This window comes from Colobus angolensis, unplaced genomic scaffold (assembly GCF_000951035.1).
Source record: "Colobus angolensis palliatus isolate OR3802 unplaced genomic scaffold, Cang.pa_1.0 Scaffold253, whole genome shotgun sequence".
Lineage (NCBI taxonomy): Eukaryota > Metazoa > Chordata > Mammalia > Primates > Cercopithecidae > Colobus > Colobus angolensis.
In genome coordinates this window covers 4,070,608-4,096,210 of record NW_012115744.1, presented here as the reverse complement: position 1 = coordinate 4,096,210, position 25,603 = coordinate 4,070,608, and the positions used below count along the sequence as shown (strand labels likewise).

At 39.2% G+C, this 25,603-nt stretch overlaps 1 protein-coding gene across 1 annotated transcript in view; it reads left to right on the top strand.

The window, feature by feature from the left end:
* Window positions 1-25,603, top strand: part of SUN3 (Sad1 and UNC84 domain containing 3) — a 50,966-nt gene that overhangs the window by 14,955 nt on the left and 10,408 nt on the right. Inside the window, exons 5-10 of the mRNA XM_011946800.1 lie at window positions 5,464-5,504; window positions 7,234-7,396; window positions 8,579-8,663; window positions 17,826-17,941; window positions 19,366-19,533; window positions 24,312-24,404. Of these exons, the coding sequence (XP_011802190.1) occupies window positions 5,464-5,504; window positions 7,234-7,396; window positions 8,579-8,663; window positions 17,826-17,941; window positions 19,366-19,533; window positions 24,312-24,404 (666 nt within the window). The remainder of the gene's footprint in view (window positions 1-5,463; window positions 5,505-7,233; window positions 7,397-8,578; window positions 8,664-17,825; window positions 17,942-19,365; window positions 19,534-24,311; window positions 24,405-25,603) is intronic.

The window sequence follows — 25,603 nt, the reverse complement described above, 5'->3', positions numbered from 1 at the left end:
AAATTCAACCCTTTAAAAATGTCTAGCCAGCCCAACATGGTGGCTCATTCCTGTAATCCCAGCACTTTTGGTGCGTGAGGTGGGCAGATCACTTGGCTCCAGGAGTTCAAGACCAGCCTGAACAACAAAAAAAATCAGCCAGACATGGTGGCATATACCTGTAGTCCTAGCTACTCTGGAGGCTGAGGTGGCAGGAGCACTTGAGCCTGGGAGGTTAAGGCTGCAGTCAGCTGTGCTTATGCCACTGCACTCCAGCCTGGGTGATAAAGCAAGACTCTGTCTCAAAATATAAAATAAAATGTCTATGGCCGTGTTTCTAAGGACAGTATTTTTCATGAGGTTGAGGTTGAGCTATGATCATTTAATTTTTGACCAGTGTTAACCTGGTTTTCACATAGACAAGACCACTGTCAGAAATCACTGGAGACTGATTGTAACTTATTTCTACGTGAGTTCTTTATAAATCCCAAGCTACATGAAGTAGACGCTGTTTCTCAATCTCCTGAGCTCAAGCTATTACAGGCATGAAACACTGCACTCGGCCAGTAATAGATTTTAAATATGCTCCCTTGCCTTTAGATATTATTTTATAATGACATTTAATGGATGGTGAAATATGCCAATGAATATTTTCAATGAATACTTATTTCTAAACAATTGGATTGTCTCTAATTTTTTAAATATTATAAACATAAACATCCTATGGCTTAATCAATTTGCCTCTCATTGATTACCTACTTAGGATAAACTCTTAAAAGAAAAATAAGTAAAGAATATTTATAATTTTTAGGTGACTTTGTTTTCATATTGAATCCTAATGATTTGATATTACTTTTCAAAAAGCTGGATATATCACCCCATATTCCACCATGGAGAACAGGATAATGGTAATAATTATGCATCAGAAGGGATCCTAAGAACACTAAATATATATTACACTTTATCCTCGAAATGACCTTTCAGTAAGAGTATTACTAAATCCATTTATAGATTAGGAAGCTGGATCAGCACAGTGAAGGAAGGCAACCTGTGGTCACACCACTGCATATTCCAGAGCTGAAATAGTCCTCCCTGAGGATCCAGATTTTGTTGAGACTGGGCCTGCCATTCAGATTAAGACTTTGCTCACTGCTACACTGAGAACAAAATTTTATTGTCACATGCCACTTTCAAATCACCAGCACAGTCTTAATCCATTTGTGCTATTATAACAAAATGCCATAGACTGGGTAGCTTATAAACAACAGAAATGTGTTTCTCACAGTTCTAGAGGCTGTGAAGTCCAAGATCAAGGCATGAGCATTCTATGTTTAATGAGAGCTTTCTTGTGTCTTCACGTGGCAGAAAGTCGAAGGGCAAAAAGGGCCTAAACTACTTCCATTGAGCTTTTTATTAAAAGCACCAATGCTATTCACGTGGTTGGTACCTTCATGACTTAATCACTCCCCAAAATACCCTACCTCTTAACACCACCACAATGGGGATTCAGTTTCAACATGAATTTTGGAAGAAACATAGATAGATATTCAAGCCATAGCAATCACAGTCGTGAGTTCAAGACAAATGACTTCAAATTTCTTACTCCAATATTTAATTGGTTTCTATCTTAAAACCTGTATTAAGCAGCAAGCTTAGTTATTTACCCAGGACATAGTCTGTAATCTCTATAGTTTGTAGGATTCACCTTGAAGTTATATGGTTTAAAATTAGATACCTTATGGGACTTCACTGAGAAAAAAAATTTTAATACCATGTAAGAAATTTGTTAACACATCACTGAATTTATCCTGGTTCAAATTACTACAGCCATGTTCCAAGGCATAAAGCTTTGGGTCTCAGTCAACATTATCTGGAAACAAACAAACAAACAAAAAAACAAAAAACAAATAAAACTGGGCTTTGCCCATGGCTATTTCTTTGCCAGCCTCTACCTGATGCTTTCCTATCTCAGGAGGCTGTAAATTGACAGCACATGCAGACAGACCCTACCTTATCCATGGTTAGGATAGGGCACAGGGGCTTTGTTGCTGAAAACAATATCCCTGGAGGCTGTGTTCTCTTAATGAGTGCTTTGGACATTTTCACATCTGATGAGGCTTTCCCTGAGGTAGGCTTTGTCATGAGGCCAACAGCCTACAGGGAGGGATGTTTTAGGAAGGTTCCTAGGACACTGAACCCCCATCTCATTGCCAGAAATGTTGCAGAAAGATCATCAACTATACACAAAGCAGCCTTTATAACACTTTTGATTTTCTTTTTCCACATTGTGGATGTGGTAAATTTTGGTCATTGGCCTGCCCCCTTTCCCACCCATTTGGTTGCTGTGATGCTCTGAAACAAATTTATAGCCCACAGCTAACAACTTTCAAGAATTTCAGGCACGAGTAGGTTCCAACCTCATCCTTCTTGCATTACCTTACTTTTCCAATCTTTATTTTATCTTCACTTTGACTTCCTCACTTACTGTTTTGTCCTACATGTTCTTATACTATATATGTTCCTATAGTAGAACTTTCCTGAAATGCTTTTGGGAATGAGGCAAAATAAAAATGTTTTTAAAATTGTGAAAAATTTTATTTTTCAAGGAACTCTCAAGTTCATTTATCAGCAAACTAACTGAGGAGTGTTTTCTATATGTTATTTTATGGCTAGAACAGAAAAAAGAAACAAGTTGAAAACACTGCTCCTACTGACAGGGAACTTGCTCAAACAGAATGTGAAAAACTAGAAGTGAGAATATCTACCAATGATAAGCTCCCAAATTCACATCCTTGTCAAAATAAAAATGATGAGGAGAACGTATAAGAAGTGTAATTGCTCAGAACAAAGGTAAGGCAATATTTTTCCATGTGTCATACTACATTCCATTCTGACACCATTCTCACACATGACACAACAGCACCATTTCAAAGCCAGTCTTTGAAACAGAAAAGCAGGCTAATTACTGGATAAAGATGGAGCATTATTTCCCAGATAACACATTGATGGTCACTGTAGGAGATTGAAAGGTGAGCCCCAAAAAGATATGTCTACCTCCTGACCCCCAGAACCTGGGAACGTGACCTTTATTTGGGAAAAAGGTCTTTCCAGATGTAATTAAGGTTCTTGATAGCAAATCATTCTAGATTACTCAGATGGGTCCTAAATACAATGACAGGGATCTCTTTAGGAGACTTACAGAGGAGAGACACACAGAGAGGAGAAGAGGAGACCACGTAAAGGCAGAGGCAGAGACTGGAGCGATGTAGCCACAAGCCTAGGAGTGCCCAGAACCACCAGAAGTTAGAAAAGGCAAGAAACAGAATCTCCCTGAGGACCTTCAGAGGAGCGTAACCATGTAGACACATTGACTTCACGCTTCTGACCTCCGGAACAGCAACAAAATAAATTTCCATTGTTTCAAGCCACCTCGTTTGTGGTCATGTGTGTCAAGAGCCCCAGGAAACTCATAGGGTCCCTTTGAGTTCTTTGTTGGGCGCCTGAAGTATGAGCTTTGTTGTTACAAGAAAGTGATCATTAAAGGCAGAGGTGTCTGCTTCCCAACCTGGCAGGGAGAGTATGTGGATGAGATAAAATTCTGGAAACTGCTGTGGGAATCCTCCAAGATTGAAGTTTAAACCCAAGGCAATTGATTGCTTAGGTCAGACTTTGTTTTCACACTTATCATTCCTCCACTCTGATCTACATTATTTTCTTGGCACGTAGTCAAAAATACTGCCTCTTAATTGATAAATCACTTGAGTAAAACATGTCAGGGTAGGGGAGTTCCAGATATAAAGAAAGGATGTCAGGAGCCATCCGTTGATGGGCATTGTTGACTATTTTTCCTGGAATTCTCTGGGGAAGAGATCACCCTTCCAGATTTGTCCTCCCCTTCTCACCAGCTTGTCCACTCAGTTGGCTTCTGAGCCCTTCAAGATTGGTGCCCCAAGGTGCTCTCTTTTGCCCTCCTTTCTCTGTTGGTAATATTATTGACGTTCTTCAACCATCCCATTTTGGAATAGAGGCTGTGCATGTGTGCATATGTGAGTATGCATGTGTGCATATGAGCATGGGCATATGTGTGTATGAGTGTGTGTATGTGGAGTGTGTGTGTTTGTGTGTGTGTGTCTCATGCTGGGTAAAGACAGATGGGAAGAGAGTGCAGGGCTTTGGAGGCTCCCAGGCTAATGACTTGTAGGGCATTTGAAATGTGAGCACCCTTAGCCGGGTTCAGTGGCTCAGGCCTGTAATCCCAGCACTTTGGGAGGCCAAGGCGGGGGGATCATGAGGTCAAGAGATCGAGATCATCCTGGCTAACACGGTGAAACTCTGTCTCTACTAAAAATACAAAAAAATTAGCCGGGCATGGTGGTGGGTGCCTGTAGTCCCAGCTATTCGCGAGGCTGAGGCAGGAGAATGGCGTGAACCTGGGAGGCGGAGCTTGCAGTGAGCCGAGATGGCGCCCCTGCACTCCAGCTTGGGCGACAGAGCAAGACGTCCCTCTCAAAAGAAAAATGTGAGCACCCAACCAACCACCATCATCTGTGGCAGGGCCTGGAAGACACACAGCAGGATGAGCTAAGGGACATAGAGGTGCTGGCCACCCAGGCCCAAGGTCTTCTCAGTGACAGGAAGAGGCGGCTAGGCCATTCCCCCATTCGAGGTGAGGAACAGACAGCCCAGTAGCCCGGTACTGCAGACCAGAGTGCTGCCTGCATTCTGGCATCCTCTATCTCTCCAGTGTTCATGTTTTCACTGACCACCTCCACAGCAGAAAGTCCTCTGAAGGCAAACGTTGTGTCCAAACAGTAATTTTACCTTTTCCAGGTTTCTGTCTTAGTTTGGTAACCACCAAGACCATCCACACCAGAGACTATCTATACCACACGTGTCACCAATGTTAGATATGTTTTTGCAATTTTCTGATTGTGATGGCCAATCTAGCCCAAAAGTAATCACATCCCTTTCTTATTTGTAAATGGGAGTCTCCCTCCTTGTTCAGGGACAAGCCCAAAGAGCTCAGCATGCCCTCTAATGTCGCCATGTGCTCCTTGGGTTTTTCCACATTCACCAGGGGCACCTCTCGCCTTTGTCTTCCCTTCCCTCTCTTCCTCCTCCCTCTATTTTTTCCTCTTCCAACCTCCCTCTCTCCTCCCCATCAGACTGTGTTCAGGCTTTTACAGTCTTGAGAAACAGGAAATGATGTGCCCATCCAAGAGCTCCTGTTGAATGTCACTCATTAAATAGATTTGCATTACCTCATCTCCTTCAAATATATTCATGATGTACAGATGAGGCTGGGAAAGAGGCGGGCCACTCAGAGGATGCTCCTGAGTTCCAGCCAGCACATCTATATATCAGGAGTCAACATACTATTTATTTGCCTTTTCTGAGAAAACAAACAAACAAACAAACAAACAAAAAAAACTCTACTTGAATAAGCAGAACTCAGAATGATTTATCTTTTTCTGTTGTTTTCAGGCCAGACTTCGTATGCCTAAAGAGCAACTGGAACTTTTAAAGTGAGTGAGATTTTTTGCTATGTATCTCTTTTTGGTGTGGTTTCGAATACTGAAATGTTTTTGTACAAAAAAGTATAAGAAAGAAAAGTTACTCCCTGAAATAACTCAAAATTTCATTCCCAGAACTATTATTAATAGTTAATGACATCATTCCTAGCATTTCTCTATGTATATATGCAAATGGAAAGAAAGGAGGAAGAAAAAGAAAAAAAAGAAGATAGAAAAGATTAAAGGGTGGGCCGGGCGCGGTGGCTCAAGCCTGTAATCCCAGCACTTTGGGAGGCCGAGACGGGCGGATCACGAGGTCAGGAGATCGAGACCATCCTGGTGAACACGGTGAAACCCCGTCTCTACTAAAAAATACAAAAACCTAGCCGGGCGAGGTGGCGGGCGCCTGTAGTCCCAGCTACTCCGGAGGCTGAGGCAGGAGAATGGCGTAAACCGGGGAGGTGGAGCTTGCAGTGAGCTGAGATCCGGCCACTGCACTCCAGCCTGGGCGACAGAGCCAGACTCTGTCTCAAAAAAAAAAAAAAAAAGAAAAAAGAAAATAAAAAAAAAGAAAATAAAGTAAAAAAGAAAAGATTAAAGGGTTAGAGGTGAATTAATCTACTCCTGCTGTGTTTAGTATTAAAAATAGAACATTTAGATTTCTCAGAAGAAGGAAACAACCCAATTAAAGTTGCCTTCTCTCACTTGTGCATCTACATAATTTAAAACAGTAACATTTTTAGTACTTTAGAAAATTACTTGCCCCTTTATATATTTTTACTTCTACGGAGCATTCCTTAACAAAATACACACTGAGGTGTGCTTTCCATGTTATTTATGATAATTAAAAATGGAAAACAACCCTATAAGAAAAATAGGCCAATGGTTAAATACATTGGAATATATTCATGAAATGAAGAATTATAAAGCCATTTAAATAATTTTAAAATAGGTGTAATCATTTGGAAGTGTAGTGGAGACACCAAATTATAAATATTATTTCTATTTTGTTACTAATTTTTTGTATGGAATAAAAACTGGTAGAAAGTCATTAAAATTTAACAGTGTTTATTTCTTCTAAATGCTTGGTTTTTCCTCAATTTTAAGCATGTATTGTTTTACAAATGGGGAAAAATACTAGATAAGTAGTGTTTATAAAGAAATACCTATTCGCTTGACATTTTCTTTTTCTCTCTACTAGTAATTTTCAAACTGTAAACACACAAAACCCATTCTTGGGAAGTAAAATCTTGCATGCTCAGTCTGTCAATCTGGTAACTGGTCGCTGCCCACTGGCTGGATCCCCCAGCACCCCTTGCCCAAGGCACTTCCACTGAACTCAGGCTACAGTTCAAAAGCCACTGCTCTGTACTACACTGGAAATGCAAGGTGTTCCCAGTCGGAAGGAGGGTACCAGTGGGATTTAGGATTCACCTGTGCGACGTCACTCAGCTGGGGGACCAGCAAGGTTGATTGAGCCTTGCCTGTTGCCCTGTGCAGAGCCCGGCCAAGCACTAGGACACCCTCAGCCATGTGACCCCTGGATGTCCTCAGGTTTTTTTTTTTTAGTGAAGCATGATGCTTTAGAGAAATGGGCATGCTCTGCTCTCCCCTCACTCAAGAATGTGTATCTTCAACAATATAAAGCACCTCATCACGTGGCAGGCTCCAAAGCCCAGCCACAGCTGATAACAGGAGCTTTACACTTTCTTCCTCTCATGCTGAGGTTCTCCCTTTACAGGAAGGAAAGCCAGACTCTGGAAAACAATTTTCGTAAAATTCTACTTTTGATTGAACAAATAGATGTCCTGAAGGCATTGCTTAGAGATATGAAGGATGGTATGGATAATAATCACAGCTGGAACACCCATGGAGACCCTGTGGAGGACCCGGACCACACGGAGGTCCTGGATGGGGCAAGGCGTGTTGGGCGAGATGGGGTGGTGGATAGTGACGATGTCCAGAGTGACGGGGAGTATGTCCTTCCAGTGTCATATCCACTTCTTCTCCCAATGGGAAGTCCAGTGTTGACTGATATTTGGTTCGTGTACAGAAACCCACTGTTTCATAAATGCTGTGTCACAGAGAAGACATTCTATTGCATATGACTTACTTCACACCAAAATAAATAACTGTTCTATTTTCCAGTAAAAAAAAAAGAAAAAAAAAGAGAGAGAAAGAAAGAAAGAAAGAAAGCGAGAAAGAAAGAACAGTCTCTGAGCTGTATACACAAATACCTTAAATAGCAAAAGATTTGCATTCATCATCTTTGTAGCTAATGTAGTTAGTCTAGTCAGCATCAGATTCAGGCAAAACTGTGTTGGAAACCATGAGCTCTGTTTTGCTTCTTTCTCTTCTGCTATCATTACTACTTTCTCTTTCTTCCCTAATGTCTACTTTTTGAAATACGCAACAATCTGACACAGACCACCTGCCGCCCGCCAGGCCCCATTTCATCCTTGTCACTGTGAAGGTGTTAAATTTAAGCAGCTGGAACTTGAACTGTTGCACCTGCTTAGGGTGCTTATGGTTTTGTTTGTTTGTTTGTTTGTTTGTTTGTTTTTGTTTTTTAGAATGACAGCATCCTTCAGAACCCAGTATTAATTAGTGTCGGTGAAAAATGTCTAATATAAGTAATCATGTAGTCTGTGTAAACTGCCTTGATTCCCAAGTAACTCTAGAATGTTCAAGTCTTTCAGTCTTTACTGCTAACCACAGGACACTAATGAGGGATGGAACGCAGTAGGTCACAGCACAGCCTCACCTCACACCTCACTGGGAGGGCACTGTGATGCAGTGGTTAGGGCTTCAGAAGGGACCCTAAGTCCACCATGCTGCGTGACCTTGTGGGAGTCCCTGAACACACCTTGGCTTTATTTACATCGTATCCCTGAGAGGGACACTCCCAGGAGCCGTGAAGATGTCAGTCCATGACTCATGCACAGTGCCTGGCTCAGAGTGCAGCTGATGGGTGCTCACTGCTATTCTAATTTTGCAAATTAGGTCCAAATCAATAAAACGAATGGTCAAAACTCAAGCAGTTGGCAGAGATTGTTAACAGAAAACTGTTTCTAAAATTTCTACAGGAAATGTCAAACTTGGTCAATTATGTACTTAAAAAGTTGAGAGAAGACCAAGTCCAGATGGCTGATTATGCTCTGAAGTCGGCGGGTGAGTACAGAAAAAGTGAAAAGAGGAACATTTAAAAAAAGAATGCTTCAGGAGTGTCTCTATCCTCTACGTTTGCTTATGAGGGAAACATGTTTATCTGGTAACTTGAAAGGGGGGAAATTAATCAATTTAGATAATAAAGAAGAGAATAGAAATAGTTGTCACTGATTGCTTTCTGTGTGCAAATGTTCCAGGGAACAAAGCCTGTGCAACTTCATTAACATGCATCTAAAAGAATCACCAAGAAAGCCAAGATGCCACAATGAAGTTGTGAAAGGCACAAAATATTAGGACATTTTACATTATTATATACTAAAATGACCATGATAACCAATCTAAATGCATTATTAGGGATTAAATGACAGTGTTTAAAGGTTATATACAATGTTCCTAATATATTTCAATTAAAATTAATTCTTAAGGGCTAAGGCTATGAATCATTAACCTTAATCTTCTCTACCATGCTCTGCCTATAATAGACTATGAACAATATGTGTTCAGTGAACAATGTGGAAGGAAAGAAGAAAGGGACAGAAGGAAAAAGGAAATATAAAACATACAGTAATGCTAATTTTAATCAATTGATAGTCAAATTTATGCCAGGGAAATAAATTTCCAGCTTGCATGAACTGGAGAGCATTTGGAACAGCATGATTACTCAGGCTTGTGAGTGTGTGTTTTTTGAGAGAGTGAGTTACAGGGCAGAACTTTCCTGAACCTGGTTCCCTAAAGCATCAGTGTTGGGGTAAGATGGGAGAGGGACCATAGTTCTTTATTTTTTACTTTTTAAATTTTTTTGGTCTTGGCATTCTGATACACTTTTTAAATGCTGTCTTCTTTGTATTGATGTATTTACATCAATTGATGTAATTACAACTTCCATTTTGAAAAGCCTATGATGACGAATGTAGGTGCACAAGTAGCGCATGGAGAGTGAGGAAAAGAAGGAGATAATCGGGCTTCTCTGTAACCATAGATGTGGAAATAAATGTCAGTTCTGCTTTGGCTTTGGCCAAGATGGAGAAAGCCTGTTAAGTCCCTTCCAACTGATTACAATGAAAAAAAAATCTGGACAAAATTCAAAAAGCAACTACCTGAGTGGGCTGAAAAGTAAACAAAGCAGGCAGTTGGAAGAGGGGAACGAAAAACTGTAGTTGTGAGCCCTGTGGGAGTTTCCTTTTTTCTTTTCTTTTCTCTTGCAGCGTAGGCTGAGGCACGCAGCAATTACAGAGTTGCAAACGTGGCAGCAAGTTGGGTAGCTAAAACTGAGAGAGGCCCCATTTTTCTTGCCAAAGACGCAGAATAAAGTAGTCCTATGGGCCAGAGAGGGTGGGGAGAAAGCCTGGGAAGGCAAAGCTGCAAAGAAGATGCCTGCTCACCTGCAGGTTTGTGGCCAACTTCTGGCCTCACCTCTCAGCTGCCCATTCATGGGAACAGACCCAAAGCAGCAAAGTGGAGGCTTTGTGCATTTGGCAGCGATGTAAACTATGGCTCAAGTCTTGGACTAACCCCTGAGTGGTACATGGACATGACAGGCCTGTAGCAAAGGTTTTGAGGACTGAATTGAGATTGGAACCACCACCCATAAAAGGAGGGAGGACTCACATTTCTAGGCTGATTGATGAAGCAAATGAAAGCATTCCCTAGTGGATTGTTACGGGACTCAGAGTCTTACGATATAATATTCAGTATGTCTAGGGTACAAATCACAATTACTTGGCATGCAAACTCCTAGGGAAATAAGACCAACTACCAAGGGGAAAGACAACAGATGCCAACCCCATCATGACACAGATGTTGGAATTGTCACACAAAGACTTGAAGCAGTTAGCATAATTATGCTTTATGAGGTGAAAGTTAAGTACACTTGAAATGAATGAAAAGATACCTGTTCTCAGCCAAGAGAATAAAAAGAACTAGATGGAATTTTAGAACTGAAAAATACAATATCTAAAATAAAAATTGACTATATATGCTTAATAATAGAAAAACAAAAATAGAGAAAAAAAAAGTAGTGAAGTCACTCCTATTCAACACAGTATTTGAAGTCCTGGCCAGGGCAATCAGGCAAGAGAAAGAAATATAGGGCATTCAAATAGGAAGAGAGGAAGTCAAACTATCCCTGTTTGCAGACAACATAATCCCTATAGTCTCAGCCCGAAAGCTTCTTAAGCTGATAAACAACTTCAGCCAAGTTTCAGGATACAAAATCAATGTGCAAAAATCACTAGCATTCCTATATACCAACAAAAGTCAAGCCAAGAACCAAATCAATAACGAACTCCCATTCACAATTGCCACAAAAAGAATAAAATACCTAGGAATACAGATAATTTTGGAGGTGAAAAATCTCTACAAAGAGAACTACAAACCATTGCTTAAAGAAATCAGAGATGATACAAACAAATGGAAAAACAGCTCATGCTCATGGATAGAAAGAATCAATATCATTAAAATGGCCATACTGCCGAAAGCAATTTATAGATTCAATGCTATACTTATTAAACTACCATTGACATTCTTCACATAACCAGATAAAACTATTTTAAAATTCATATGAAACCAAAAATAGCAAGGGCAATCCTAAGCAAAAAGAACAAAGCTGGAGGCATCACATTACCCAACTTCAAACTATACTACAGAGCTACAGTAACCAAAACAGCATGGTACTGACACAAAAACAGACACATATACCAATGGAACAGAGTAGAGAACCCAGAAATAAGGCCACACACAACTATCTAATCTTCTACCAATCTGACAAAAACAAACATTGCAGAAAGTATTCCTATTCAATAAATGGTACTGGAATAACTGGCTAGCCGTATGCGGAAGACTGAAATTGGACCCCTTCCATATACCAAAATAAAAAATAACTGAAAATGGAACATAGACTTAAATGTAAAAGCCAAAACTACAAAAATAAAAATAAAAAATAAAAAAATAAAAAACCCTGGAAGACAACCTAGGTATTGCCTATGAAGTCACTCCTATTCAACACAGTATTAGAAGTCCTGGCCAGGGCAATTAGGGAAGAGAAAGAAATAAAGCACATCCAAATAGGAAGAGAGGAAGTCAAACTATACCTGTTTGCAGACAACATAATCCTATATCTAGAAAACCCCATAGTCTCAGCCTGAAAGTTGTATGTACCATTCAGGACATAGGCATGGGCAAAGATATCATGACAAAGACATCAAAAGCAATTGCAACAAAAGTAATAGTTGGCAAATGGGGTTTAATTAAACTAAAGAGCTCTGCACAGAAAAAGAAACTCAGCAGAGTAAACAGACAACCTACAGAATGGAAGGAAATTTTTGCAAACTCTGTATCCAACAATAGTCTAATATCCAGCATTTATAAGAAACTTGCACAAATTTACAAGAAAACAAAACAACCCCATTAAAAAGTGGGCAAAGGACATAAACAGACACTTTGCAAAAGAAGACCCGCATATGGCCAAAAATCATTTGAAAAAAATCTCAACATAAGAGAAATGCAAATCAAAACCGCAATGAGATAACATCTCACACCAGTCAGAATGGCTATTATAAAAAAGTTAAAAACTAACAGATACTGGCAAGGTTGTGGAGAAAAAGGAATGGTTATACACTGTTGGTGGGAGTGTAAATTCTTTCGACCACTGCGAAAGACAGTGTGGTGATTCCTCAAAGACCTAAAGACAAAAATACCATTCGAACCATCAGACTCATTACTGGGATATCCAGAGGAATGTAAATTGTTCTTTTATAAAGATATATGCAGGTATGTGTTCACTGTAGCACTATTCACAATAGAAAAGACGTGGAACCAACCTAAATGCCCATCAATGATAGACTGGATAAAGAAAATGTTGTACATAGACACTATAGAATACTGTGCAACCATAAAAAAGAACAAGATCATGTCCTTTGCAGGGACATGGATGGAGCTGGAGGCCATTATCCTTAGCAAACTAACACAGGAATAGAAAACCAAAAACACATGTTCTCACTTATAAGTGGGAGCTAAATGATGAGAACACATAAACACATAGAGGGCAACAACACACACTGGGGCCTATTGGAGGATGGAGGGTGAGAGAATGGAGAAGATCAGGAAAAATTACTAATGGATACTAGGCTTAACACCTGGGTGACAAAATAATCTGTACAACAAATCCCCATGACACAAGTTTTTCTATGTAACAAACCTGCACATATACCCCAAACTTAAAAATTGAAAAGAAAGAAGTAGTGAAGTTGAACATAGATCAAAAGAAATTATGCAATTCAAAGAATGAAAAAATGTTTGAAAAAAATGCAAACAGAACTTCAGAAACGTATAGGACACTATAAAAAGGTATAATATTCTTATCCTTGTAGTCTCAGAGGGAGATGAAGAGGAGACCAATGTAGGAGACAATAATCTAAAGAAGTAAGAACCAAAAACATCTCAAACTCGATTTAAAAATAAATAAATAAATTTACAGATTCAAAAAGCATGGCAAATCAGAAACAAGATAAATTCAAGGAAAATGACATCCAGACACATCATAGTTAAATTGCTCAAAATCAAAGATGAAGAAAAATATTTGAAAGAGGCTAAAAAAAAAACAAAACTACGCATTATTACAGATTTCTTACCAGAAGTTAAAGAGACCAGAAGAGAAGGAAACTACATGTTTAAAGTGCGGAAGGAAAGGATCTAGTAATGCAGAATTGTAGATCCAGTGAAAATATCTTTCAGGAAATGAAGGCAAAATGAAGACACTCTTAGATGAAGAAAAACTAAGAAAATTCTCTGCCAATGAATCTGCTAAAGGGAGTTCTTCAGCTCAATAGAAATGACACCAAAAAGAAACTTGGGACTTAAAGAACGAAGAAGGAGCAACAGTCTCATCTGTGAGTAAAGACGAGGTGGCCTGGCACAGTGGCTCATACCTTGTAATCCCAGCACTTTGGGAGGCTGAGGCGGGTGGATCACCTGAGGTCAGGAGTTCCAGACTAGCCAGGCCAACATGGTGAAATCCTGTCTCTACTAAAAATATGAAAATTAGCTGGGAATGGTGGCGCATGCCTGTAATTCCAGCTACTCCAGAGGCTGAGGCAGGAGAATAGCTTCAACCCAGGAGGTGGAGGTTGCGGTGAGCCTAGATCACACCACTGCTCTCCAGCCTGGGTGACGAGAGTGAAACTCCATCTCAAAACAACAACAACAAAAGATGAGGTAATTTTCTTTCTTTAAGTACTTCAAAATATGTATGGCGGTTGAGAGGAAAAAATGTATGGCATTATTTGGGGGTGGAGGGCTAATATAAGTAGATTTAATACTATGACAACCATAAAGGAAAAGTCAGTGGGTGAGATTTAATGGGCATCTATAAATGTAAAGATTTTACATGAATGATAAAAAGTTAACTCTTAAATAAACCATGAGCTGCTAGGTATGTGCGTTGTAATCATGAGAATAATTACTTTAAAACACAGAGATATCCAAATGCTAATAGAGAAATCAAAATGGAGGCCAGGCACAGTAGCTCAGGCCTATAATCCTGGCACTTTGGGAGGCTGAGGCGGGTGGATCACTTGAGGTCAGGAGTTCGAGACCAGCCTGGCCAACAGGGTGAAACCCCATCTGTACTAAAAATACAAAAAGCCAGGTGTGGTGGCGCATGCTTGTAATCCCAGCTACTCAGGAGGCTGAGGCAGGAGAAGTGCTTGAACCCGCAAGGCAAGGCAGAGATTGTAGTGAGCCGAGATTGTGCCATTGCACTCCAGCCTGGGCCCCAGAGCAAGACTCAGTTTCAAAAAAATAAAAAAATTTAAAAAAATTAAAAATTTTGACTAATATTAAAAAAAGGCAGGAAAAGGAAATGAAGAAAAACTGGGAGAGAGAGAGAGAGAAAGAAAGGCAGAGGGTGGGGGAAAAGGCATGCAAATTAGAAAGGAAGAAATAAAAATGGTTCTATTCACAGACAACATGATTGCTTATGTAGAAAGACCACCAAAAAAATCTACTAGAATAAGTGAGGTTTACAAGTTCAAGGGTATATACACAATTTCTATGTGCTAACAATAGAAAATTAGAAAATATTTAAAAGCAGCACTATTCATAAATGCAGTAAAAAACATAAAATACTGAGATATAAGGGTAATAAAATGTGGGAACTGAGAGTTAAAAACTAAAAAATAATAATGAAAGAAATAAAAAAAGATTTAAATAAATGGACGGGTATACCATGTTTATGGATTAGAAGACTCAATACCATTAAGATGACAATACTGTCTAGCTTTTCTATGGATTCAATATAATCCTAATCAAAATTCCAGCAGGATTATTTGTAGAAATTGAGAACCTGTTTTCAAAATGTATGTGGAATGGTGAAGGAACTAGAAGAGCCAAATTTGTTTTGGGAAAAAAAGGGACAAAGTTGGAGAACTCACACTACCTGATTTTAAGGCTTACTGTAAGTTTATAGTAATCAAGAGCATGTGGTACTCCTGAAATCAATGGAACAATACAAAAAGTCTAGAAGTAGTTCACACCTGTGGTGAATAGATTTTTGAAAAACGGAAAAAAGGCAAGTCAGTGGTGCTGGAACAGGTGGACATTCATATGCAAAAAAAGAAAAAAAAAAAAAAAAGCCTTGGCCCAAAACCCACAATTTGTAAAAGTTAACCCCAAATGGGTCACAGTCTTAAATATAAAACTTAAAGCTAGGAAAAAAATTAGAGAAATTTTTTAGAGTTAGAAAAAGTTTTCTTAAACACAACATCAAAAACTATTATTGTAAAAGGAAAATAATGGATAATACAGGCTTCATCAACATTAATTTCTGCTCTGCCAAAAAACAGTTACGAGAAGGAAGAAACAAGTTACAGGCTGAGGGAGGATATTTGGAAACCACACACATTCTTGAATCCAGAATTTATAGAAAACTGTCAAGCCTCAATTAAGCAAACAGACAACCCGATACAAAATAGGCAAAAGATTTAGAAGATACTTCATTAAAGAAGATACATGCATATCAAAAAAGTATATTAAAAAATGCCTCACATTATTATTCATTAGTGAAATGTCAATTAAAATCTCAATGTTATATCATTACACACCTATAAGAATGCCAAACAAAACAAAACTGACCATACTAAGTGCTGGCAACAGCATAAACCAAATGGACCTCTCACACACTGTGGGTGAGAATGTAACCTGGCACAGCCACTCTGGCAAAGTCTGACAATTTCTTATGAAGTTTAATATAACATCTTATTGACCTAGCAATCCCACTTCTACATATTTATCTAAGATAAATTGAAACATGCTCACATCAAAACTGGCCAAGAATATCTATAGCAACGGTATTCATAATCACCAAAATTGAGAATAACCCCATGTCCATCAACAAAGAATAACACATGCATTCATACAATGGAATATTAACCTGCAGTCAATAAAAGGAATGAACTTCTGATACTCATTGCAGCATTCATAAATCTCAAACGCATTGGCTAAATGAAAGTAGCCTTAGTGAAAAGGCTACATACTGTGACTGACTACAAGGGAGCAGCAAAAAAAATGTCCAGAATAGGTAAACCTACAGGGACAGAAAATAGATTAATAATTGCCAAGGCTTGGGGAGGGATGTTGGGGGAAATGGGGAATGACAGCTAACTGCTATGGGTTCCTTTTGGGGCTGACTAAATGATCTAAAATTGATTGTGGTGGCTGTGCCACTCTAAGAATATAATACAAAACCCTGAGTCACACACTGTGAATGAATGAATTGTTTAGGATGTGAATGATATCTTAATAAAGCTGATTTAAATTTTTTAATGAATGAGAAAATGAATAAATATGAATTATTTTCAAAATTCCACAACACTAAAATTTTAATTTTTTTCTGGAAAGGATTATGGGGATGGGGTGCTCAGTCCTCACATTAGCAGGTGAAAGTGTAGATTCTGTCCAGCCACTTGGTCGAGTAGGAATAGTGAGTGGGCAGTCAGTATCAGCCTTCAAAAACGAAGTACACATAGGGTTTCCAGATAAAATGAAGGGAGCCCAGTTAAATTTAAATTTCACACAAATAGTAAATAATCTTTTAGTATAAATATATCCCAAATATTGTATGTATATATCCCAAAGTTGTATGACTACAACTAAAAACTTATTCTTTGTTTACCTGGAATTCAAATTTAAATGGCCATCTTGTATTTTTATTTGCCAAATCTGGCAACTCTAGGAACTCATTTACTATTTCAAAAAGTGTGTCATCTTAGAAAAAGTATGGATAATCAGCTGGGTGCGGTGGCTCATGCCTGTAATCCCAACACTTTGGGAGGCCGAGGTGGGTGGATCACTAGGTCAAGAGATGGTGACTATCCTGGCCAACATGGTGAAACCCCGTCTCTACTAAAAATACAAAAACTTAGCCAATGTGGTGGTGGGCGCCTGTAGCCTCAGCTACTGGGGAAGCTGAGGCAAGAGAATCATTTGAACCCAGGAGGCGGAGGTTGCAGTAAGCCAAGATTGCGCCACTGCACTCCAGCCTGGCAACAGAGTGAGACTCTGTCTCAAAAAAAAACTTGATAAGGCACATGTATATTTAGCAATTTGAAAAAGCCATTTGCATTTTCTTTATTTCTTATGTATAAAATACATTTTGCTTCTAAAATGAAGTAACCTGAAGGGATAATGTTTGATGAGTGTATTTCATATTTATTTGATTAAACTTGAGTTCAATGAATCTGCATAATTGCTGCAAATGTAACTTGAAGGACATTTGGAGCATTGTTGGTTTTCTGCTTTTTTTGTTATTGAGTGAATGGGGATGACAGGAAGTCTCATTTATTGCATGAGCTGTTAAAATATAGAGGTCTATATACGTTTTTAGGTGATACAGAATCCATATAATATTCTCATCTCTACTTTACTTGCCTCAAAATTCAATTTTTATCTTACATTTTGTGAAACTAAACAGAGCAAACTTGTTTTCTTCAAAATGACAAAATTTCAGTAGTGAAAACTGTCATACTTTTCCTATCAATTCCTGAGTATGAATTTTACCTCACTTATAATTTGCCCAGGAATAATTTTCTAGAGACACTGTTAAAATTCAAATGATGTGTTTTGAATGGTGTATGTTGTTTCTTTATTTTAAAACTTACTTTATAATTTTAGGAGCCTCCATCATTGAAGCTGGGACCTCAGAAAGTTATAAAAATAATAAAGCAAAATTGTACTGGCATGGGATAGGTTTCCTAAATCATGAAATGCCTCCAGATATTATTCTTCAGGTAAAGCTAAATTAAGAATCATTTATTTCTATTTTAGAATTTTGTTCTTATTATTTATCATGAAAATGTTAATTTTAAAATAGAGGCAATATAAGAGTGTGCGAACTTGTTACAGAACCTGAAATCATCTCATTACATTTTTTATAGTCAGTACACTGCATGAATTATGTCTTATTTTATGGTCAGTAAACTGTGATTAATTATTTACTTGTTTATCATTTTAAGATTAGTAAACTAGATTATTTTATTCTCAAATAAAACATATACATTCCATGTCTTTTCTGTAAGTTGATTCTGTGACCATCCTTTTCCGTTGAAAACTTCAGTCATTCAACAAACATTTGTTGAAAGTACTTGTCTGCTAAGTGCCAGTACTGTACTGTGTTAAGTGCTATTCAGACCACATGTTCTTAAGTCTAATTATAACAGGAGAAATCTCCAAGTAAGATCCCTACCAAACTTTTCAGTTACATTCTAAAGGCAGTAGCCATCAATAGACAGCAGAGCACCTCTCAACTTTGATCCATACACCTGAAGTTAGTCGCAAATTTAGAACTTTCAGGGGTAAAACCCATTGATCTTATTCCAGGCTGTAGTTTATACCTACAAAGTAGTAGACCTCATTTTTCTTCTCTATTACCATAATCACCACCACCACTCCCATCTCCATCAACACCCTCATCTTCATCACCACCACCACCACCACCATCTTTCTTCATCACAGCCTCCACGTCCATCACCATCACCACCACCACCATCACTGCCACCACAGCCACCATCACTGCCACCACCACCACCACCTCCATCACCATCTTTCTTTATCACCACCCCCATGTCCATCATCATTACCACCACCAATGTCACTGTCGCCACCACCACCACCACCATCACTGCCACCACCACCACTACCTTTATCACCACCTCACCACTACTACTTCAATTATCACTATCACTATCACCACCACTACCATTACTACCATCACCATTATCTCTACCACCACCACCATTGCCATGACCACCATTGCCATCACCATCACCACTACCACTACCACCATCACCATCACCTCCACTGCCACCATTATTACCACCATCATCACCACAATGATCACCACAATGGTCACCACCATCATCCTCACTACCACCATCACTAGCCTTACCAGCACCCCACTCATGCCCTCTAGCTGTCTTATAACAGGTTACAGTTTAGTTAGAGCAATGAAAGAAAACATGCTCATATGATAAAGGACTCTGATTGACATAAGCATACAGTGCTCTGGAAGAGCAACCACACTAGAGGTGTCTTGGGAGTTTTCCTATTTTATAGACATAAGAGAGATCTGCAGTCAATAGTGATTAGCTGATCAGTATTGTGGGAATGGATTCACATAACTAGTTAAGAGATTAATTCAGTGTTTTCTTTCCAGCCGGAGGTCTACCCTGGAAAGTGCTGGGCTTTTCCAGGTTCCCAGGGTCATACCCTAATCAGGCTTGCTACAAAGATCATACCTACTGCTGTTACCATGGAGCACATCTCAGAGAAGGTGTCTCCCTCAGGAAACATCTCCAGTGCACCCAAGGAATTTTCTGTCTATGTAAGAAGCTATCTAAATTTGTCATTCAGATTGGCCTGATAGAAGGTGGTTGGCTGGGAATTAGGGGCTGTCCTCTGAACTAGAACAGATAACTAGTTGTGTCACTTATTTCCTGGACTTTTGCTTTCTCACCTACAAAGAGAGAGAGTTGGACCAAATGATTTATATTATTCAACTTTTTTTTACTTTTATCAAAGTTATACATGTACATGTAAAAATCAAGTTATTTCCATAAACTTTGTAAAGAAATAGTTATTCCTTGTCCCACTTCTCCACATCTCCAATTCTCATTATCCCAGAGCTTCTACTTGCAACAATTTTAGATGTTTATTTGGGTACTTGCCTCCATGTTGGCTTTTACGATTACTTCTTGATTTTTCAGTTTTGGTTATGACATCCTCTCATGGAAAGTGAAGAGTAGCTCTTTTCCATGGCACTTCCATCCTCCCAACGTGTTTATGTCTTGATTTAAAAAACAAAACATGTGGCCGGGCGCGGTGGCTCAAGCCTGTAATCCCAGCACTTTGGGAGGCCGAGACGGGCAGATCATGAGGTCAGGAGATCGAGACCATCCCGGCTAACACAGTGAAACCCCGTCTCTACTAAAAAATACAAAAAACTAGCCGGGCCAGGTGGCGGGCGCCTGCAGTCCTGGCTACTCGGGAGGCTGAGGCAGGAGAATGGTGTAAACCCAGGAGGCGGAGCTTGTAGTGAGCTGAGACCCGGCCACTGCACTCCAGCCTGGGCGGCAGAGCGAGACTCCGTCTCAAAAACAAACAAACAACAAAAAAAAACAAAACAAAATATGTTTCTGGAGATTAATTCCCATAACAATTAATTCACCCACTTAAAGTACACCCTTCAGTGGCTTTTAGTATATTCACAGAGTTGTGTATCCATCACCATAATCAATTTTAGAACATTTTTCTTACCCTAAAAGGAAACCCCATACCCCTTAGCCGTCACCTCCTATTCCCCTAGTGTACTCCTCCAACCCCTGGCAACCACTAATCTACTTTGTCCAAATAAATTTACCATTCTATGCATTTCATATAAATTGAATCATTTATAATGTGTGATCTTTTGCAAATGGCTTAACTTAGCATACTGTTTTCAAGGTTCATTTATGATATAGTATGTCTCAATATTTCGTTTATTTTTTATTGCTGAATAACATTTCATTGTATGGATATATGACATTTTATTTATCTATTCATCAGTTGATGGACATCGGCATTATTTTCATTTTTTTTGGTCATTATGAATAATGCTTCAATAAACATTCATGTACAAGTTTTTGCGTGGACATGAGTTTTTGTTTTGCTTGGCTGTATACCTAAGACTGGAATTCCTAGATAGCATGGTAAACGTAGGTTTAACATTTGAGGCACTGCTAGAAGACTGTATCATCTTTTTGTTCAAGCAATACTCAATGTTTTCATGGTGACTATGTGAACAAAACAGCTCTCAGTTGAACTATTTAGTGTACTTAAATACTGCTTTCTTCTATTTTTTTTTATGTTTCTGGGTGTAATAATTGCTTTACTGTTTTTTTTTTTTTCTTGAGACAGGGTCTCAGCTCTGTCGCCCAGGTTGGAGTACAGTGGCACAATCACAGCTCACTGCAACTTCAAACTCATGGGATTGTTTTTTAAGTTTTTTAATAGAGATAAGGGTCTTAATATGTTACCCAGGCTGGTCTCAAACTCCAGGGCTCAGGGGATCCTCCGTCCTTGGCCTCCCACAGTGCTGGGATTACAGACGTGAGCCACAGGTGCCCAGCCTATTTTTCTTTAATTTGCTTAGTTTTCTGTATTCCTATTACTAAAACTTTCCCAAATTCTTCTTCAGAAGTACAAATATTCCCCCATTATGTTGATTCACATCAGATACTTTATAAATTTCTTCCATTCTTCATTCCTTCCTTCATTTTCTATTCATTTATTTTCTTTTTTCTTTTTTCCCGAGATATCCCTCTGGCGCCCTCAGCGTTTTGCTCCAGCCTTGTTAGGTAGGCCTGATGCACAACTGTTGTCATGGGATTTCATGCCTGCATCCTGAGGATTCAACTTATTGTCTAATTTATTATTTTTAAAAAGTGTTTATTTCCCTTTTCTGTTTTTTGTTCCACCTTCTGGAAGATCATATCAATTCATATTTTAACTCCTCTATGGAAATTTTCATTCCTGCTGTCATGATTATACTTTCTGAGACTTCTTGTTTCTATACATATTCCCTTTTTTAGAGCCTATATATTTTTTTCTTTTATGAAGGCAGTACCTTCTCTTATGCTTCTGAAGATATTAACTGTAGGTTTGTCTCACTTTCTTCTGCTCGCTTCCGGGTCTGGATTTCCTAGCCCCACTTTCCCCCCTTGTGCGTATGGTCTGTTTCCTGTACAACGCTTTTCTCCCATGTCTGTGATGCTTGTCACATGAATTCCTAGCCAATGCAAAGCCAGCAGGAAGTGAGTTTGCCCCGGGAATCATCAGGTCAGGCCATTTAGTCCGGAGTCACAAGTGTGCCATCAGGAGAGTTGACCCTGAGAGGACTCCTGCAGTGCACAGGAGGTACCAGCCTGGCCAACCACACCAGGAACTGCTGGAGAGAGGAGGGCCGCGGGGCCGCCACTTTGTGCAGGGGTCATGCTCTTGTGGGCGGTTCTGGGGCGGTGTCGGCAGTGGTCTTAGCGATGGGAGGAAGAACAGAGCCCTGTGCTGGGCCAGGCGGGGCTGGAGGGGCGTGGAGGGGTTGTAACTGCTTTTTGAAATGACTGTCAGCTAAACCGCAGATTTGGGCTCCTTTCCCCCACACCTCCCCGCCCCACGTGGACTCCCTCTTCCGGCCTTTCTGGGAACCTGCCGCTTAAGTCCTGCGCTGCTGGTTCCACCTACAGCCAGAGTAGTTTGTGTTCTTTCTCTCCAGCTGCCATTTGGCCATCTTCACTTTTTGGTGTTTTTTTTTTTTCTTCTTTCTTTGTTTTTGTTTTTGTTTGTTTGGGTTTGGTTTGGTTTTTGGTTTTACTGTCTACTCCCACTTTTGCCTTATAGATTTATGCCTTACTTCAATTATTTGATCTTCCCATCTGGAGGAGGGCCCCGGGTTAAACAGCCTGCCTTACATGCCACCCAAATGCCTCTACATTCCATATGTGGAGTTTCACAACAAAGGGCTGCTGTCCTTTCATAGAAGCCCGCACCACCTGCAAGTGGTGACTGAAAAGTTGAGTTTGAGCAGCTAAGTTCCATCTCAGAAAGGTGAACATATTCATTGTTTAGAAAACTTATGGGTGAATCCCAAAGGCAGGGATCCTTTAGTAATAAAAACTGCTTCTCATTATTTTCTTCTACATTAGACAATTTATGAAACAAGTAAAATCAAAACAAGGTGATAAAAGGGCTGGGTGCAGTAGCTGCTCCTGTGATCCCACCTCCTTAAAAGGCTAAAGCAGGAGGATCACCTGAGCCCAGGAATTCAAGGCCAGCCTGGGCAGCACGGCCAGACCCCATTTTTTTTTTGTTTGTTTGTTTTTGTTTTTCTTTTCTTTTAACTTTTATTTTAGGTTCAGGGATATATGTGCAGGTTTGTTATATAGGCAGTAAGTAGTAATACCCAACAAGTATTTCTCTGCTCCTCTCCCTCCTCCCACCCCCCCCACCCTCAAGTAGATCTCAGTGTCTATTGTTCCCCTTTGTGTTCATGTGTTCTCATTATTTAGCTCCCACTTGTAAGTGAGAACATAAGTATTTGTTTTTCTATTCCTGTGTTAGTTTGCTATGGATAATGGCCTCCAGCTCCATCCATGTCCCTGCAAAGGACATGATCTTGTTCTTTTTTATGGCTGCATAGTATTCCATCAGATCCTGTTTCTTAAAAAAAACCCCAAGAAGGTGATAAAGAAGGTAGAAATAAAACTAGCACTCTTCTCTTAAGCTAAAGAGAATATATGAGGCTTGAGTCATATATACATATATAATTGTCAGTACCTTATGTAACCATGATGTATCCAACTCTTTTAATAAAAATGTTATAGTTTGATATTAATATTTTTATTATAAAATGATTTAACGAATGTACTCTTTATTTTGCTGTGTTACTACAATTTAAGGAACCTAACAATAAACTTCAGTTCACATAATGAATTAGTTTGCAGCAGTGCATTCTCCTCTCACAAATCTTCAATTTGAAGGGTAGAGAGGAAGAACAAAAAGCACAAGAGAAATTGCATACAAAGAAAAAATCAGTATTTTTATCAGTCAACAGAAGCTTACTTTTTAGAGGAAATTATTTGTGTGATCAAAATCTAGCAATTGGCCTATGTTTATCTCATTTTGGAAAACATCAGTTCAATATGGGGACCCATTTTTATTTTATTCAAAGTATACTTATTGCAAATATAGTTATCAGACCAGAGTTAATGCTGGGATTTGCTCTACATGTATGTATCTGTCTTTCATCTATCAGTTGTTTATCTATCAATCATCTATCTTTCATCTGTCTTCTATCTATCTATCTATCTATCTATCTATCTATCTATCTATCTATCTATCTATCTATGTATCCATCCATCCTCTGTCCTTGTAGTCAGTCCCGTGATCAGCCTTTCACCTTACTGGTCTCTTGTTAAATGCCCTCTGGGTGCATAGATTAGTACTGGCATGATCACAGCACTGTGCCCCTGGTGGACACACAGAGATATCTGGTGAATTATTTCTTCTTTTTGAAAACACAACTGTATCCATTCATTACAATCTCTATATCTGTTGCTTTCTTTATAGGGCATCACAAAAAAATGTGAAGGAGAAGAAATTTTCCTAGGTCAGTTTATATATAACAAAACAGGAACCACCATTCAAACATTTGAACTCCAGGTAATGTGTGCCCTGGGAAATGATATAAGTAGCTCTATCACTGGAAGAAATTTGTTGGGATTGCTTCCTGTAAAGTGATGTATGAAAATAATTATGACAAAAGCATGAGTTACACAAAGCTTATCTGAACTTCAATTCTTAGCTCCAAGTGCTTACAAGGATTTTAATGCAAAAGACAGACAAATGCAAAACCAGTTTCTAAGTCAAATTCTTCCTCACCTGCTATCACTTTTTTATAATATATGTATTTAATTTCTCGGTTCTTTCTCAACTATTCCATTCCCTGAATATTATTAAGTGTAGTAGTTACTACCTCACCTTGCTTGAGTATAGGGGAGGAGGATGATGGTACAATATGAAGTGGACAGAGGCAGAGAGAAGCTCAAAGGAAGAGTGGATAAAGATTTAGTATCAGATAATACAAGTACAACTCCTAATCCAATGGGGGAAAATATCAACTGTTACCTTATAAATCCCCTGAAACTCACCAAGGCGTATGAATTATACACTCATTTTTTAAATTAGCCACAGGGAGTAACTGGAGAGATGTAGAAGACATTTTATATCACGTAAAACCAAGTGTGTTATGGCACTTTTTTTTTTATTATACTTCAAGTTCTAGGGTACATGTGCACAACGTGCAGATTTGTTACATATGTATACATGTGCCATGTTGGTGTGCTGCACCCATTAACTCATCATTTACATTAGGTATATCTCCTAATGCTATCTCTCCCCCCCTCCTCTCCCCACAATAGGTGCTGGTGTGTGATGTTCTCCTTCCTGTGTCCAAGTGATCTCATTGTTCAATTCCCACCTATAAGTGAGAACATGTGGTGTTGGGTTTTCTGTTCTTGTGATAGTTTGCAGAGAATGATGGTTTCCAGCTGCATCCATGTCCCTACAAAAGACACGAACTCATCCTTTTTTATGGCTGCGTAGTATTCTATGGTGTATATGTGCCACGTTTTCTTAATCCAGTCTGTCACTGATGGACATTTGGGTTGATTACAAGTCTTTGCTATTGTGTATAGTGCTGCAATAAACATATGTGTGCATGTGTCTTTATAGCAGCATGACTTATAATCCTTTGGGTATATCCCCAGTCATGGGATGGCTGGGTCAAATGGTATTTCTAGTTCTAGATCCTTGAGGAATCGCCACACTGTTTTTCGCAATGGTTGAACTAGTTTACAGTC